We start from the raw sequence: 19,605 nt of genomic DNA, 5'->3' as shown, positions 1-19,605 counted from the left end.
CACGTCAGTTCCAACTAAAGAAACGGAGTTTCTTTTATTTAAAAATAACTTCCTAAGTTTTTTATTTTTTTTGTTTTTTTTAAACTAACGATCTCTGTTTCATTAAAGGCACCTTTCGTTTTCTCTCTTGACAGATGAACTTTCAGTGTTGTTGTTTCATTAAACACCCTTCGTTTTCTCTCTTGACAGACGACCCAACCTTCGTTTTTCCTTCGAACACTGAAAATCATCCATCAATCGAGCTCTATGTTTCTACCCAACCCTTCGTCTCTTCTCTCGACAGAAAACCCTTCTGTAAATCCAACTCTCTTCGTTTCCTTCGAACCCTTCACTGATTGCCTTGACTTTTCCCTCGTTTCTCTTTTTTTGTTTTGAAAAACAACTCTCTGTTTCATTGAAACTTGACATAAAGAAAAAATAACTCTCTGTTTCATTGAAACTCTACAGAAAGAAAACACCATTTGTTGCCTTTGAACACTGAAATCCAACTCTTCGTTACTCTTCATCTTTCCTCTTGATAGAAAACCCAACTCTCCTCTCAACTGAAAATCCAACCCATCGTCTCTCTCAATCGACTGAATCACAGGGAATAGGGAGAATATCACGCTCTCTTTCTCAATCGAGAAAACCCAAAGCGAAGTAGGAGCAACTACATTGATTTCTCTCTATCTCGATCAACGATTTCAAAAAACCTGAACGATTTTGGTACTTGCAGAGGTGACCTTCGATCCTAAATTTTTTTACATAAATTTTTGTGATTTTATCTGTGTTTTATCCATTCATGAGTATTTTTGACTTTGATCATTAATGCAGTTTTATATTTAATGAAATATAAATATTTGATTTTTGTTTGACGATATTTAATGGGTTGGATTATTTCACGATATTTGACTTTTGTAATGAAATTTTTTACAAACAAAACCTTGTATACCATTGTTTCTAGATTTTCACCTAAAATTATGTTAAGTGAGGTATTTGTTAGTTTTACATGCTTATGGAATATCAAGCATGCTTATTTTTCTTGCCTTTACATTCGAATTAGGTAAATAAATCTTGTAGGTTTTTGTTTGCAGTTAGTTCCTTACAATTATCTAGAAAGATTATGTTATTCAGGAATATTTGTAAAATGATATTGCACTTTAAACATGCCCCTTTGTGCTTACATCAAATTCATATAGATCTACTCATTGAATAAGAGCACGAGGAATTGACTATGGTGATATCTTTTTATTTCCTTAATGTGGAGATGAATCCCAATTGACATTGGCAGTGGATGTATGTACATTTGCTATTTCAAAGCACATGTGAGTTTTAGGTTATATAGAAGTATAATCTTAGTCAATAGATTTTGTTGTCATAACATGAGATTTTAGATGGGTTATATGAGTAGAATATAGATAAAGGTGTTTTGAGATGGAATTGTTACTGTTGTATATTGAAAATCTTCATATTTCTAGTATTTCTGAATTTGAAAATACAAGTCTTCGTCTCTTATCAGTTGTAGAAATCCATCATGGATACTATCGATGTTGAAAATTTGGGTGACGTACTTATTGATGATATTGTGAGATCTTCAGCAATAGAAGTAGATGGGGATGAGGATATTGAATGTCAAAGTCCAAACAAAGATGTAGAAATTTTAGCATAGTATGTAGGGATGATTTTTTATTCTAGTATAGAAGCTCAAAACTATTATAAAGATTACGGACGTCAAAATGGATTTTGGATTCGTATTCGAGAATCTACGAAGTCACGAAGGGGTTCAAATGAGGTGACCGGGATGACATTTGTTTGTTCACATCAAGACAAATACACACCAAAGTCGGAAAAAACTGAGGCAACAATCGGAAATAAGATCGTGAAAAAGATAAGTGGGAGTACTTCAACTATTAAATGTGGATGTGAGGCGGCAATGTGAATTATACATGATGTATATACTACCCGATAGAAAGTGACGGTCTTCAAAAACAACTATAATTACAAGGTAGTTACACCAGGGAGGAGAATGAGTATGAGGTCAGATAGAAACATGCCAAAAGCAGTTAAAAATTTAGTTGAAGTATTCCAAAGAGAAAATCTGTCTGTTGGTAAAGTTTCAGCAATCCTTGGTGGTGATACAATTGGTTTCGATAATAGGGATTGTTACAATCATTTGAGAAATGTTAGACACAAGCAGTTAGAAGGGGGAGATACACAGTCAGTGCTCATGTACATTAAATGGAAACAACTTGAAAACCCGTAATTTTTTTATGCAATACAGTATGATGACGATGGGAGGGCAACTAATTTTTTTTGGGTTGATGCTAGGTCATGAATGGCATATCAATCTTTTGGGGATGTGTTGACATTCGATACAACTTATCGTACGAACAAGTATGATATGCCATTCGTCCCTTTTATTGGAGTAAACCACTATTGGCAGTCTATACAATTTGAGGGTGCACTTCTACAAGATGAAACTGAGGTGACCTTCGTATGATTATTTGAGACCTAGCTTGAAGTAATGGGAGGACGACTTCCAAAATCAATAATCACTGATCAAGATTTGGCAATGAGGAATGCGATTGTTAAAATTTTTGTAAACACGCGTCATCGTCTTTGTATATGGCGCATCGAGAAGAATTTCGTCGAAAAGTTGCCACATGTATATTTTAAGAATTTTGAATTCAAGAATAAAATACAAAAGTGTATTTGATCGACATACACTGAGGAGGATTTTGAGAATGGGTGGAAGGTTGTGATCGAGGAAAATGGTTTGGAACAGAATGAATGGCTACAACAGTTATTTCAAATACAGGAGTCATGGGTACCTATTTATAATCGTAATATTTGTTTTTACTGGTATGAATACTACGGGCCGTAGTGAAAGTACTAATTCTTTTTTTAATGGATTTGTTACTTTGAGATCAAATCTTAAAGAATTTGTTATTAAGCATGAGCAAGCTTTGAAAAAGAATATAAATGATGAGAGGAAAGAAGATTTTCATTCAGAACACAGGTTTCGATGTGTCAAAGATAACGAATTACTTCTGAATGCGGCAAATGTGTACACTAGGAATTTGTTTGAAAAATTCAGTAATGAATGGGTGAATGTGATAAATTATAAAATTGAAGAAGAATAAGTAATGGATGGTGTATATCGATCGTATATTGTGAAAACTAAGTTTGGTGTGCTCGAGGAGTTTGTGGTTGAGTTTAATTAGGAAACATATAAGAGTACGTGCCAATGCAAGAAATTTGAATTTTTGGGAATACTTTGTCGACATTTTCTAAAAGTTATTCTTCGTTATGACATTGATTTTATACCATCTCATTTTATTTTGGAAAGATTGACGAAAGAAGCTAATCGCACTTTCAGAGTAAATGATTCACTTACAATGGGTGATGAGAAAGAACAGTCTGAACCAATAAGACTTGAATATCTGTGTCAATACGGTACCAAATTAGCATGTATGATCGCATCTTCAATCGAGGGATTCAAATTATTACGGGATAATTAGGATGAAATGTGTAAAAAACTTAGTGAACTTGCACCTCATGTAATGTCAAATCCTGTAATTGAAAGTCTACGAATAAGGAAGTTCAATTGTCCCAAGTGTTACTCTTGAATCCCAATATTTCTCATACGAAGGGTAGGAAGAAGGATGAAAAGGGAAAAGAAAAGATTCTCAATCCTGGTATATTGAAGAGCAGTATTGAATTGGCCCAACAAAAGAAAAAAAAGGAAATGTTCATTATGTCTAAAGTTCGGCCATGACAAACGAATTTGTCCTGAAAATCCTAATAAAAAGAAGATTGGATCTACCCAAGGTAAGTAATTTCATGTTTATCGTATGAATTATAAATTTAGTGGGATGTTAATTATAATTTGAGTTGAAGTTGAACATCACATGCTTGCTTTTTCCTTTTTTCAGGTGATGTAGGGGAACATCATGCATGGACGGATGAATTACAACAACCAATTGAATAAGAAGGTTCTATTAAAGTATTGAGCATAGATCAAGATTTTTGTTTAAGGTGCTTCCTATTGAAATTCTTCACCTGGATCTATTTTCAGCTGAACATAAACATTGAAGCACATAACTTGGCAGCACATTGAAGTAGCACATAGAAGTAGGAAGTAGCACATGAAATGGAACATAATGGATGTGCAAACTAAGTATCTTTTTTTCCCCAATTAGGTTGTTCTTGGCATCAGCTCTTTTCTTATTGAGCCAATGTTTTGTGGGGTCAAGGTCCCATCCCAGATGGGGTGTGGGCTACCCTGCATTACCAAAAAAGAAAAAAAGGAAAAAAAAAAAAAACCCTCATTATACTTCAATGAGAAAGATGTAGAAGTGGAGGAATTTCTTTAATACATTAACCATTTACGTTGTTGTTTAACTTTAAAATCAAGCGAAATTCTTCTTCTTCTTGGAAAAAGAAATGAAAGTTTCCATTTCTGGTATCTATGATCAAGGCCACTCAGCGTATAAGTGAGTATGGCTGATTTTAAAACTTACTATCACTGATTTTTTCGTATGTATTTATGAAATCTCTTGTCTATATACCCACATTCATCTCTTTCTTCATCCTCCCTTTAATGGTACCTGGTGTTTACTGTTGGACTGTGCATTAGTTTACATTGCATTTGATACATGAAAGGTGCTTCCTCACCTGCCCATCGGGAGGATTAGGAAATAATAACTTTCTTCCTTTTAGGTGTCCAACATGAATTTTTACAGAAGTTAGATGTTGAATGCCAATTACTTATGAATTCTTGTATTTTACATGGGTTGTATTGAATTATTGTAGGAAGTCTCTGAAGCAGTTTGGAATGCTGATCATAAGTAGTTCACGTGAGTCAAATTATAACAACTCCACTGAACAAATATTCTTAAGGAACTACTTGGTGATGGTGCTGATGCACAAGGGTGCTGGTATTCTATTCAGTGAGTGTTGTTCTACTGTTCTGTTGGGTGTTGGTGATACTCTGGCAAAAGGATTGGGTGTCAGTGGTGCTGTGACAAAAGTAGATCATGACTCAAAGATGCTGCAAGCACAAGAAAATTCTGAAATATGTTAATTTAGCAAGATAACTCAGAGTGATACTTTATGTAAATTCTGAAATCTGGCATTTGGAGTGTGTGTGTTTGAGCGTTTTGTTTGGTTGATTATGTTGTCTGTAACTGTAGCTTCAATGGGTTTTCTTAGTTGATGGGTTTGGTTAGAGTTTTAGTGTTCATGGTGGTAATGCCTATATTATGAGCTTAAATGATGAAATTGGTTTGTGATTGTTGTTGGGTTTATTCAAGTTTGAAGTTCTTACTTGATATCAATATCAATCTAATATGTTGTTCCCTGTACCAAATACAGTGTTACCACCTTATACACTCTTACAAGATTCAAATTAAACAATGAATATCAACCCCTCAACAGACTATATTCTAGACACGAAAATAATAGACAATGAATGCATTGAAGGCCAAGAACTCTACGCTGGCCAACATACAACAGGTGGCCATCCAAGCTGGTATACCTCCTATTACACACCCTTCTTTATCTGTAATAATAAAACTCCTACAGATAGATTTTAATCCACCGTTCCAACATGCAAAAGCTAGTTTTTATTTTATGTTAATCGTGTCACTTAAGTTAAGAGAGACCCTTTGCATTCTAATGGAATACATTATGATGAGAAATAAACTTTTACAACACTTGGACACACAAGCACAACAGTTCAATTTTAGTTTTAAAATCTCAGGGATACATTCTAACAAATGGGTACATTAAAAAGAACTAATGAAGCACTCAATGCAACTGTAAGAACAAACTAATGAATGACAATACATACCAATGAACGATTTGTAACCATTTATAAAAAATTTGGACAACAAGGAGAGGAAGAAAAGTTACAAATTTAAACTTGGATTGATAGACAGGTAGCACCAATTTCTTCCCCCCCCCCCCCCATCCCCGTTGAATGAGAATACAGACTCCCTACTAGTTTTGATCAAGAACCTTTTCTAGTCACTCATGAAAATTTTAGCGAAACTCAAGACAAGTCTAGCATTTTTCACTTTAAGAAGAGTTAGAATAGCAGCTGCCACTAATGGAGTTCACTTTGATGCCACATCTAAGTTTTCCAAAAGCTTTATCTATGACCATATAAGTGCTACATTCACACTGAATAATAGAGGAGGAAACAAGTACCTATTTCTATTCAGTGAAGGGTTAACGGTGGAGAATTATTGCACTTCTTCCAGCACTTTACTAATCATGGAAGAATTACATTTGTAGGTAATTCTTAGTGTATATTAAATCAAGGTAACATCAAATCCCAATGTGGAGAGTACGTAATTACACTTAGAGGTAATTCTTAGCAAGATCAAGTCCAACTTAAATAAAATAGACTAAAGACAATAAATAATTAAAGCCAATATAAAATATACATTCACTCATCAAGATCCAAAATCAATTATTCTCTTAAAAACTACCAAGTTCAAAGATAATACATGCCCATGAACAAAGACAATATGAAAATAACTATACAAATTACATGCAATCTCTTGAATACATTGGATTTTTTTTTGAACTCCACATGCTCCACTTCATCGAATTCTTGCTACAAGTCATAGAATTAATCCTCTACTTCATGGAATTTTTCTTCAACTATATCACGATTACACTTATCTTTGATAAAGTGCCTTGCGGCTTCCCCGTACGATAAAAATGATTTGTAACAAGTTGACGGATATCTATCCACGTACTGGTGACATTCTTCCCAGGTGGAAAATATACCAGTTTTTTTCCCTACAAAGACAATATAAAACTTGCTCATTTTGATAGCAAACCTGACAAAACCAATTGTTAGTGGTTTCACAAAATTTTAGGAGTTCTTATATAAAAGAATGATAAAAAAAGATTCATCAATGGAAGACTAACCATTATACAAACACCTTTGATTTGTTAGACACACACCATGTGCATATATATCCATTTGAGAATTGTAATTCTTTGTGAAGTAATAATAAATTCAGATCAACTAAACCAATAACAAGAAAATTATCAAAATCACAAGTATATTCGTGCACATAGCCGAAGAGGATCAGAACTCAAATCTTACCAGTGTGGCTTTAAAAGTTTTATTAATTCAAAGATTTCCAATAGGCACAAGAACAAAACCTAAGAGTGCTTCTTATTCAAGCAGCTAAGGAGAAAGTTGTTGCTAGGTAACACAAACAGCTATAGCCAACGTGCTATATATGTTCTAGGGATTAAGGCTCCTATTTTCTATATATCTAACATATACAGATTGTTGTTGTACTCATTGAACTGGTTGTATAATAAACTCAATTATACAAATACATGTATATTATAGTTCCTAATCAAGGAGACAAATACATGTATATTATGCTTCCTAATCATGGACAGTTGAAGAAACAAGAAGAAACAATTTGCTTCCTTTGAGTGTGTATTTGCTTCCCAATAATTCAATTAAATCCAACAACAAAAAACCTTCATGCCTTTTTACCACACACACACACACACACAAATTCAATTAAATAAAACATATGGTAGTTTTCCTATTTGATTTCACCGTCTAAGGGTTAAAATTACTTATCTATCCCAAAATTGCAGAATTCCCATTGATTTCGACTTGAATCACAAAGCTAGGAAGAGAGACTCCACCCTTTGTGACACCCAATTTGTGTATTTATAAGTGTGTGATACTTTCTAGTTGTACAATACATCCTTGGTGATCACATCTACTATAATAATGCAATTAAATAACAAATACCATTGTGTTTTCGAGTACAAATAAAATAGCAATAGAATCCAAGGAAGCCCACATCTCATACTTTGTTCAAAGAAAATAAGTTCCAATATGAGTAGCTGTGTATTGCATCACGAAGTCTAATGTATCATTCTTTTGGGTCCAATGACTACATCGTCGGATTACCTTCTAATGTTTTGCATACAAAAAATCAGCTTGATTTTTAGTTTCTCATTAGATTCTATCCATTTTCATATGTAATTTCTCTCCATTTTCAGAGAGAGAGAGAGAGACCTGTATTTTTGAGGATAGAAGATGACCATCGTGGTAGAAGATAGAGAGATCGGCCAAAGCTTCAGTGAGGATTTGAAGCCGTCGACTGAAAGAGAAAGAGATCGAGGTCGATCAAGAGAGTTCAAGTTCTTTGAAGCCGTCAATCAAGAGATAGAGAGAGCGTGATACTTCTTCTCTTAGGTTTCCAATCGGCAAAGGGTTCGAAGGAAAATGTGCAGATGGGTTCTTCAGTTGTTCTGTCGAGACGAAGATGAATAGAGAAGAGAGATGATTTTCAGTCGATTGAGAGACGAAGGGTTTGGTTTTTCAGTCGTTCTGTCGAAACAAAGGGTTGGGTTTCTATCGTTTTGTTGAGATGAAGATGAATAGAAATAGAGTTATTAGATCTAGTAAAAAAAAAAAAACAGAAAAACTGAGGGAGTGATTTTTAAATAAAAGAAACTCCGTTTCTTTAGTTGGAACTGACGTGTTGAACCATCTGCACCGTCCGTTTTCTCACATCTAAAATCTCTCAAACGTCTTTTTCTCATATGTTTTCCAGCATGTCCGTTGAACCATCCCATATATATATATATATCGGGGCGGATTAAGGGACATATGTAAAAATAATGGTTGTTCAAAATATGAGTTAGAGGTTTTGGATTGAACTGAATTTTTGTGAGGATGTTCTCTATGATGAGAAGATCATCCTTACAAAAAATCAGCTCAATCTGAAACTTTTAAGTCCATCAAAAGTGGTTTACCAATTATTGGTAAAAAAATTGACGGTCCACAGTCTAAATCACTTTTGATGAGGTTAGAACTTTCATATTGGACTGATTTTTTTAGGATGATCACAGAGATCATCATCACAAAAAATTAGCTCAATCCAAAGTCTCTAACCCATATTTTGAATTTGTTTTATTATTAGATTGTTTTTACATGTCCCTTGATCCTAACTCTCTATATCCTGTTTGGCACCTTACATTTTGCCCTACATGTTTTTGTGAGGATGATCTCCTCACCATAGCCTATTCCAAAACTTCTAACCTCATAAAAAATGATTTACAAAAAATTGACTGTTCACAATTTTTTAACATGTAAACATGGGGCTAGAAATTTCAGGACTGATTTTTGGTGAGAAGGATCTTCTAACCATAAAAATCATCCTCACAAAAAATCAGCCCATTCCAAAACTTCTAACCCATGTAGGACAAAACACGTAGGGTAAAGTGTAGCTGAACATTTCCCTATATACATATAGATTTTGGTGTAAAAGCTTCACCATATGCCATAACACCAAAACCCAGCCCAACATGCCTCTTTAGATTAATAAAACCTAGACCAACCTGAGGTTTGTTTGCCCCATTTTGTATAGCAATCCATCTCTTCATTCATTTTTTTATAAAATTGATTTGAAGAAAATAATTCATCCAGCTATGCTGATGATCTGGGTAATGTATGCAAGTGATTAAGTGCGAAAGAAAGCTACGCATTTTCAAATGTATAAATGAAATGCTTTAGGAGTTGTTTGGAGACAAACACTCCCAGATGAATTCTTTACATCAATTTTACATCCTCATTTTTTTTCCTCTCTCCAATTCCAGAAGGTCATTCTTGGCCCATTTCTGCAACAAAAAACAAGTTTAAATCTCACGCTTCTTCCATGGAAGTTTTCTTTTAAAAATTCCTCTTTAAACTTGCCATATGTTCACAGTTGGCTCTTTGAGCTTAGGTGGGATGATATTGTAAAAAAGCTTGATTAAAAGAAAGAAAAAACTTAATATGTAAATGTACACTCCTGGTTCTAATTCAGAACATGTGATTTATCAGTCAGTGTGTCCACCTCCAAAAGGCATACACAACAATGACCGTCACTACCATGCCTGCGTAAGCAATCCACTTGTCGGTACGGTGTCTCCTCTCAACGAGTTTCAACACGGAGTTGGAGAGGCCCACAGTATTAAGGATGTCCAGTGCTTTACGTTGTGCCCTCTGTACAGAAGAAATAAGTGATATATTATTGGGATGAATGATAACAATATCTATCAACAATGATATCCATACTTGAACAGACTAAGGGAGCAAGTCAAGCTTGGAATTGAACAGACTCTCTCCTCATCAGGCTAAAGGACATTGAATTCAATACAACTGACTCTCTATCCTATTCTCTGAACAAGAAAAAAAAACACTTGGAATCTTGTCTTACAGATACTCTTATCATTAATGAGACTACATTGGCATTCATGTTTCACCCATCTAATTTCCATCTGTAAACAAGTTGCAGTTTACCATGGATGTTGGAAAATAAATAAATAAATAAAATCTCAAACTTCACACTAAGAGGAAAAAAATAAAAAAGGCAGATTAACCTTGACACTAAGAAAATTTACATACATTGTTACAGCTTTTTCTTATTGATCAACAGAAAGAAAACTTCACAAAATTATAATGCAGAAGTAGATCAAACAAGCAGTGAATTGGAGTTACCTTCAAGCGATCCCTTTGGTCTGCGTATTTGGAAAGGATAGCCACGCCAGTAGAATAAGCTTCCTCGAGCATCATGGAAGAGTTGCGGGCTGATTGCATAGCTTGTGCTTCATCATCAAAAATTCTCAGCACATGAGCAGACTCACCATTCTAGAATTACAACAAATCTATTCATTAGCAGGCTAAAAATGTATGTGACTTATCAAACTAAGCAGTCTGAGGATTATGTGCAAGCTTAGAATTTCAAGCAATGAAAATAAGGAAGCAAAAACAATTTCAAAGTCTAAAATAGTATTGTAATCCAGTCAAAAAGAAAAAGAACTACTACATACAGCTCGTTCAAGTAGTTCCGCTCGTTCTTTAGCTTCCAACATCCTTTTCTGATTTCGTAATAAATGCTTATCCAAGCTTTCCTTCAATGAATCAACCTCTTCAGCTACTTGTTCTACTTTTCTGTAAGACAGAAGTGATTTGCATGTAAGATGAAACACTGTCAAATCCACCGCGTAAGCTACTTTTCTCAGTTAAAATGACCGATAGTAAAATTAAACCATGAATTCTCAATCACAATAAACTTATAAGATGAGTTTTAAATTCCAAATTTATTCCCCATGCACAACAAATCCAGCTTTACAAACTCCCATAAAGTTGGTTGATCCATTCCACATGAAAGACTTCTTGAAGGAAACTATCCGAGAACACAAGACCACCTGATTAATACATGCCACAGAAAAGGCAAATCGGTTGTTTATTTCTTAGGTAAAGTTAATCTTCACATCATGGTTTTCATTACCTTCAAAGTATGATCGCAACTATTCTCTTTTCATCTTTTTCTGAGTAGAGGGAAATAGCCTTTTAAATAGTCAACTGGGTTTCAACCACTAAAAGAGGGAATTGGCTGCTAGATTGCATGGAATTTCATTTTCCAAGGAATTGGAATTCCTTGGGAAATTGGGCACCGTGGGAAAAAGGATTCCACTATTGGATTGCACCTAGAAAATACAAGGAAAACACACACACACACACACACAGAGTTTTTACATGAGGCTGAAAAAAAATCATTTTCCATGGAAAATGAGCAATCAAACAATGGAAAATACAATTTTCCATGGAATTTCAATTCATACGTAATTAAATAGACACAAAAAAATCAGCCATGAACAGCACAAGACTCGCATTGAAAAATGTATTTTTAACCACAAAGATGAATATCTCAAAATGCCCATGAATCAAACATCAAAGATCAGCATCTATCAAAGATCATTAAATTTCTCAAGTATGACAAGAATACTCGACCAACCAACCTGTATGATATAAATCTTAGAAACCAACAAGATAATAACTTTCCTTTGAATGCTATCTGTGGAGGATATTTTTCGTAAAACATCAGGGGGTGACATGTGGCACATTGGAATTATAAACGAAAGGAGAGCACCGAGGTTCGCCATCCGAGCCCCGACTGAATAAGGACGGTCGGATGATGGTGAAGCTCAGATCAACGGTGAGGCGAAATCCAGAAGGCAGGATGAGAGGGATTCTCTCAAGTTGGATGAGAGAGATCAGCGCGTCCAAGGGAGATTTGGTCAAGCGAATCCTCGAAAATTCAGGGATTCGGATATGACGAGAGCAGGGATTTGTGAGAGAAGGAAAAATCCCTAAATAGAAGGGATGGATAAAAATGGAATCAAGGGTAAATACATTCCGGATAGGAGGAAACTACTAAAACGGATAAGAATGAATTTAGAAAGAGGATTATGAAGGATCCTAAGGTTCAAACTCTATAAATACAGGGGTAATGGGCACTAAAGGTATGCAATTCTCCCCCTCAAATCTCTACATTATTTTTGTAATAAGGTTCTAACTTGGGTGTCGGAGAGGCGTTGTTACAGGCACACCCAGGAACACGGGAGAATGAGGTCCTCAGCATTCACTGTTAATCCCTAGGTAGTGCAAGTTTTTTGCATCTAAATTTATCAATAAATAAAAGCAACACTGCAGCCAACCAGATTTCCATTTTCCGAACAATCCTTTTAAAAATTTAATTCATCAACAGATGGATCAGGCACCAAAAAAACCGTTATCCAATAGAAATCTTAGAAACCCTAATGACACAGTTTGAAAGTGAATCGATCATAATTGTAACCAAGAACTCTAGTGAAGAACAGATTGAATTATCTTAGATTTCTAACCGAAGCAATCACTTCCTAAACAAATCTTAAGAAACCTATATTAATCAAACAACCAGAAAACAAACCTAAATCAAGACTTAGGGTGAAAGTTACCTCTTCCAAAGATCTCTTTGGGGTTTAGATGCGATGGATCTCCAAAGACGATCCATCTCAGCACAGAGAGATTGGATCTGAGCGATGTCTCTCTTGATGGTGAAGGAGAGCTCGGGAGAATCGATTCCTATAGGAGATGAGAATTCCAGTCGTTCCAGCCTCTCTAATCCATCTCTTGTTCTCAACAGCAATTTCTTCGAACTATGGTAGATATCCGAGAGCCCGCGCCCTTCCATCGCCATATCCGTACACACCTCACGCAGAGAGAGAGAGAGAGAGTTCTTCGATTAGAAGAAAACACGAACTGTTAAAAGATGGACTTGTCCGAACGAGGAGTCGAGGAGAGGAACAACAAAACCACCAGGTTTTTAGAGAAATGGCAAGGGTATTTTGGTCACTAACGAAAAGATTTGAAATGAGGTAATTTTCCTTAGAGGTACTCCGTCCATGTTTTAGTGCATATTTGGTATACACGGGTGTCAATGGGTAGCCGAAATCCGAATTCGAATTCGAATACGAAAAATCGGATATTATCCGAAATTTTCGGATATCGGATTCGGATATCATTTTAAAATTCGAATGAGTTTCGGATACGAATTCGGATATCGTGATATCCGATTCGATAATATTCGCTCCGATATAGTATATGTATTATGTATTTATGTTTTATAACAAAACTTTTATTTATGTTATATATGTTATTGTGTATTCGTGTTATATAACAAAACTTTATTTTTTAAACTTATCGTCCCTGTCTCTCAATCACTTTAATGGCTAAAACGAAGAACCAGTCGACGGTGGTCTTTGATCGAACTCCCGTAACCACCGTCTTCTCCGGTCGGCGAGCGTCAAATATATATTCTCTGTAACACCCCAAATTTTTAATTCGTATCTCGAGGAAAATAAATAGTGGAATTAAAAAAAAAAAATCTTGAAAGTGGGACTTAGGGTTAAACTGTGGGACCTTGTTTTGATCATTTTTAATAGAATCTGACCTCACCATTAGATTCAAAATGATCGAAAAACATAGCTTAGCCTGTAAGCACGCTCAAATGTTAGTCCGAATATAAAAGTTGCAAAATCCTCGATTTTCAGGTCGGACCAGGCTAAAACAGTGATTTTTTATTAGAAAAATAATTTGTAAAATTTGATCATACCGTTGGGTTCATAACGAAAAATTATTCAACATGGACTATTTATTTGTCAAATTTGGAGACTAGAAAGTCGAATTATCGTCAAAAACGAAAACGACATCAAGTTTATGGGTCATCTCAGGCCAAAAATGTAAACTTTTGATGGAGACATAATTTGTAAAAATTGACTATACCATTAGATCCGGAATGAAAAATTAGATGAAATAGAGTATTCATTTGTCAGTTTTGAAATCCGGATGATCAAATTATCATCGATCGAAACAATTGACAAAATACCGAATTCGTCCCACATTTTATTTAAATAATATTTTAAAAACTTTTTTTTCTCTCATCTTCCCCACTAGTCCAAACAGTGCGGAAAAAAAAAACGAAAAAAAAAAGAAATTTGTTTTTCCTCCGATTTTTCCACTTCAGATCTCTCACAAACGGTCCATTTTCGACGATCGCCGCAGAAGAGAAAAAGGTCCGCAGCTACGTTCTCTACAAAACCCACCCAACCTTTCTTCGTTTCACTTTCTATTTCATCCAATATCGTCAAAAATCAGCCGTATTTGGATACGGAAATTTCGAAACTTTGACCTCGGATTTCGTCCGTTTCGGGGTCAAACTGTCTTTCGACGCAGAAGGGAGAAACGTCCGCAGCCTCATTCTCTACATAACCCAACCAAATTCCTTCCGTTTTCTCGTATTTTTCACCCCATATAGTCAAAAATCAGCCGTATTTTTATACGGAGATTTTCGTAACTTCGACCTCGATTTTCATCGGTTTCGGGGTCAAACCGCCTTTCGCCGTAGAAGGGAGAAGAGACGAGCACATCGAAATCTTCAAAACCACCAGGTCGATTTCAAAAATCAGCCGCTTCGAAGTTCGGTCCATCTCGATTTCCTCGCCGATTGCCTCGATTTTCGCGCACACGCTTTGATCCTTTCGCCTAGAGATTGTAAGGAACTCTCAATTTCTATTAGTAATCTAGATTGTGAAAATTGCATTTAGGATTTTATCGAAAAATTTGGATGTATTTTTAAAATATAGAATTATTTTGTTATTTCAAAAATTCACGCCAGAAATTGCATGTTTGATATGTTTAATTGTATTTTTAATAAATTATACGTGGGTAGGGTTTTTTAACGGGTTATTGCCATAAATTGGGTCTTGTGCACTGCTCGGACCCCGTTTTGATATGAAATTTGTATTTTTTTTCAATATTATTGATAGAAATAAATTTTATAGTTGAAAAATGTGATTTAATATTCAATGAACTCATATTGAGTTGATGAATATCAGAAAATAGATATTTTATGAAGAGATTGAAAACTGTAAAAGTCGAAAAAAGGGAAAAATGGTATGAAACGGTAAAATGTCAGAGTCACACCCGAGGGGTGATGTCTGCATTTTACGTTGTTGTGTTGTATGCAGGTTGGTGAACGGATATGCAGGGATAATGTTACTGGTTGCATGTTTATTTACTTTCTGTTAGCGCGAGGCGCTCTGTTATGTTATTTATTTTAGGCCGGGTGGCCACACTTGCATGGTAGGAAACTGGATATCTATTCTCAACCTTGTATTGTTAATTTCTCTTTTTTTTCAAATGAAAATAATATATATAAGTAGCTATTTTGTGAGCTGTTAAAGAGTTTGTGAATGCCTGAAGGGATAGTGCATCATATCATCCGGAGTGGTGTACTATCCTGGGATGTACGGTAGGGACCACCAAACTCATACGTGGTATGGGACGCGTATGAGAGTGGAGTCACAACTGGAATCCGGGTTTATTCCTCTCTATCTTTACCAGTGAACTTGTAATGTAAAGGTGGTCGTATACGAATGGTTTGTATATTTGGGAATCACATGTACGCCTGATAGGCATAGACGAAGATGATTAGTCAGTGATCACTAACAATCTATAGTAGTCGAACGTTCTGACACATCGAAAAGAGACCCATTGCTTACGGTCACGTCAAACGGCCAGCCTGAGCCGGATAAATGGTCAACCAAACGTGGTAAATGCAGCGACCGGCCACAAAATCAGGAACTAAAAGCCAGAGAGAAATTGTAACATCATGTCCCGACTGGGAGCGATCCAGTCGTGAATCCCAACACTCTAATTCCAATACTCCACCATTGTGTATTATGTATCTGTTGCTTATTTTTATATATAAAATGAAATGCATGTTTATTGTTTCCATTTGATCAATTAGATTTGTATAAAAAGAGAATGTTATAGTGAGTACTGCTGATCGATGTAATGTGAGTTTTAAAATGTTTAGTTGCTCATCCCTGGCTATATATACCAGTTAATCGTAGTTTCTTCTGTAAAACTTTGTTTATTTTAAAATGATTCAGTATGTTTATTCGTTCATGTTAGGAGAGGTTATTGGCAGAAATTGTTGCTTCCTTACTGGGTAACCATTGTTACTCACCCTTTCCTTCTCCATTTTTTTTAGTTTCAGATTTGAAGCTTGGCGAAACAAGTGTAGAACAAGAACGAGGATCATCTGGTTGGTCAGATAGACAACCAGAGTCCGTCACCTGGTAAGTATTAGGGCTATACCCCCTAGTGGTGTCAGTTTCTCCAGGTAGTCTTATGGATTTGTCTTGAGTGTTAGGAATTATGTTAGAGTGAGGAATTTTGTATAATCCTGTATATAAATTTTTCTTCTTCCGCACTCTGATCTATCAGACATTATTAGACGTATATAGGCTTCCGCTAGTATTATATTTTGTTTGTTATATGCAGGATTGTATGTCGTTTATCAGGTGCAGGTTGAATCGCCTTGGAATGCTAACATAAACAGAGGAGACCATGCCGAAATTTCGAGGTGCCACCTCGTACCTTGAAATCTGACATGGGGATTTGTGTTAGCCTTCGGCGGGGCGCCACAGATGGTATCAGAGCATAGCATTAGATCCGTATGGGATACAGATCTGCTATGTTTTAGAGAATTTGTTGATACCATAGATATTAGATCGACAATCATAGAGTGTCACTAGGAATTCGGTATCCGAGCTCATCAGTAGTTCCGTATTGGAATTACGAGTTCTTCCGTGTCTAGAATTCTATAGAGCTTAGTAAGCCTAGGATAGGATTCTTGATTTGTTCTGTTAGTAATGGAAATGGAGTCCATTACTAAGTTCCAAGCTATGATAGGAATTCATAGTTACGTAAGAGCGGTTTTGGCCTTATTCTGATAAGTACCTTGTTACGGATAAACACAAGTGAGAGGAATGAACAAGGTAGAGGCCGAAACATAATAGAGACAAGACAGATTCTGGATCAGACCATTGACCCGATAGCATAGCTAATGTCATTCATCGGACAAGTGACTGGGTCTCATGACAAGTTTATAGAGGAAATATGAATAATACAACCACTACCATTTCGAAACCAAATGGAAGGAAGGCAATTAGTTTCTAATAAGCAACAAACAATTTCGAATCTAGCACATTCATTGAAAAATATATCATACATGAGGATTGAGATTATAGACATACCTACTCAATGGATAGAAGAAATTTATAAGAAACAACAAACAACATATACTACTAAATCAGTCGAAAGGAAGAGTTGTGATATTTTACGAATGTGGTAAATTGGGATATAAAAGACAATAATATTCGGGTCGATGTCAATCGATTAAGGATGCGTGGCTCAAAAAGATGCTAGACAAACCAATTGAAGGAACGATAAGACTACCATATTTTACTAGAGTTGATAACGTATTCGTGCCATCCCGAACATACAAGACTAGCGATCAAAAGTAAAAGATGGTACAAGACTTACCACAATTGTAAGGTGCATCATTAAATCCAAGAAATGAGGAAGTGCTGGACTTCTTCGAAAGGGACAAATACTATTCCACCCCAGGGACCACTTCCACAAGTTATGCCTTTGAAGAATGAGAGAATTCCCAAGCCCAAAAGACAGGTAAATCCAAGGATGTGCTTGTAGAATTTTCAACGATTACGTTTATCGAGATTTGGGGACTTTTCCGATCTGATTGAGGTCAATGAGTGGATTTTGAATACTAGAGAGATTTTGAGTGCCATGTAGTGCCCGAGAGATCAGTGGGTGACGGTGACTACATTCCAATTGGATGTGGAGGCTAGTCATAACGTTTTGAAAGGAATGTATTGGACGATCGATCGTTTGAGTGGGTAGACCTCGAGAAGATGTTTGTTGATAGATTATATTTGAGACTGCTCAAGAATTTAAACACTAGGAGTTTTTGATATTAGTGCAGGGTAATCTATCACTTACAGACTATGATATGATGTTTATTAGATTGTCACGATATGCGTCTGAGCTTATCTTGACAAATCTGCAAAAGGCTCGTAAATTCTTTAGAGGACTATAACCCTACCTAAGAGCCAAGAGATCGATGATTGAGATTACCAATTATAGAGATACAATGAATCGAGCTTAAAGGATAAAACGAGAAGATATGGAGTTACAGACCTCTAGAGGACAAATTAGTCGACCTTAGACTTCTTTTCCTCCCAAATCAAATATGACCAAGAGGTCGATGTATTCAAGGCCAATCTCCTCCGAATCAAGGTATCCATAATATAGAACTCCTACACTATCAAGTTGTAGAGTTCTCCAATCGCTGAGTTATAGAGCAGTTGGAGCTCCAATGATGCCAACAAGGCCAAAGGAATCAACAAGGTAGGTTCAGAGCCTACAAACCCCAGTCTACCAACTGCCTACTCCACAGAGATCTACGAAGACAAAATCATTGACATTGTTACGCGTGTAGTCAGGTGGAACATATTAAGAAATAATGCCCTCTATCACAGTCGCGAGCAAGGATTGTGACCCAGGAGAAAGTACCTGTCTCCAACAAAGTTTTGGAAGGTACAATTGTTAATTATAATGTTAGAACGTGGAGTTTTACTCAATATTGGTTCTTCTAGATTATACAATTCTGTGAAGAGTTTGTACACTTGCTAGAACTAGAAACCACTGACATAGGTCAAGTAATGAAATTATTTATACCATTAGGAGGCCTTGCGAAGAAAGAATGAGATTTTTGGAAGATCATTTAAGAACTTGCAAAACATAGGTGTTAGAATAGTTGTAAAGTGTGAGAAGACGGATGCAAATTGTAAGGCTAGTGATGTGATTATGTAGCAAGTGAAAAAAATGTGTGATGTGGACAAGATAAAGTTAAATGAATAAGGTTTAATCGACATTACAATGATATTTAAGTAGTATCTAGTAGAAGTTGTAATTTTGGGGGTAGAGTAAGAAAGTGTGTGTCTTGCAGTATAATTCTACCACGACAAGTTGAGCAAGCCTTCAAGGTGTTCCACGTATTCCTGCTGAAGAAGTATTTGCTAGATCCTTCACACGTAGTTAATTTGCAAGACAATTTATTGGATGTGTTTAAAGAAGAAATGTAGTATCATTCTATTTTGTCAGTTTCATCTCAACTAGTTAACTCCGACTGAACTATTAGATGAAGCAGCCTTTGCTTCACGACTTCTTGAATCGATTCTCCTCCTTTAAAAAGATAGATCATCTTTTCCCTTTTATCTTTCTATCCTCAGTGTCGATTTTAACTCTTCTTTTGCTTTCTCCTTTCACGATCGCCTTCTAGTAAAAGAATTAATTATTATTGTTCTAGTTACGTGATTAATTCTTTCTAC

General features: G+C 35.8%; 1 protein-coding gene across 1 annotated transcript; it reads right to left on the bottom strand.

The window, feature by feature from the left end:
- Positions 1-9,688: 9,688 nt before the first annotated feature.
- LOC147396487 (membrin-11-like) lies at positions 9,689-13,154 on the bottom strand. The gene is made up of 4 exons (XM_086451448.1): positions 12,802-13,154; positions 10,852-10,972; positions 10,520-10,669; positions 9,689-10,024 (listed from the first exon to the last, which is right to left on the bottom strand). Exons 1-4 carry the CDS (start codon positions 13,041-13,043, stop codon positions 9,863-9,865), a joined length of 675 nt encoding a protein of 224 aa, XP_086307574.1. The 5' UTR covers positions 13,044-13,154; the 3' UTR covers positions 9,689-9,862.
- Positions 13,155-19,605: the final 6,451 nt, after the last annotated feature.

Source organism: Akebia trifoliata, chromosome 8 (assembly GCF_017979445.1).
Source record: "Akebia trifoliata isolate Shusen 1 chromosome 8, ASM1797944v1, whole genome shotgun sequence".
In the NCBI taxonomy this organism is placed as follows: Eukaryota; Viridiplantae; Streptophyta; class Magnoliopsida; order Ranunculales; family Lardizabalaceae; genus Akebia; species Akebia trifoliata.
The sequence above is the reverse complement of the archived record's forward strand: the minus strand, read 5'-3'. Positions and strand labels throughout refer to the sequence as shown.

Bases quoted from the DNA above. Each gene is read 5' to 3' on its own strand.
- LOC147396487 (XM_086451448.1), bottom strand. From the start codon at position 13,043: ATGGCGATGGAAGGGCGCGGGCTCTCGGATATCTACCATAGTTCGAAG. The intron at 10,670-10,851 runs GTATGTAGTAGT...TTGTAATTCTAG, and splicing joins CGGAACTACTTGAACGAGCT to AATGGTGAGTCTGCTCATGT. The intron at 10,025-10,519 runs GTAACTCCAATT...TCTTCTGTACAG, and splicing joins ACCAAAGGGATCGCTTGAAG to AGGGCACAACGTAAAGCACT.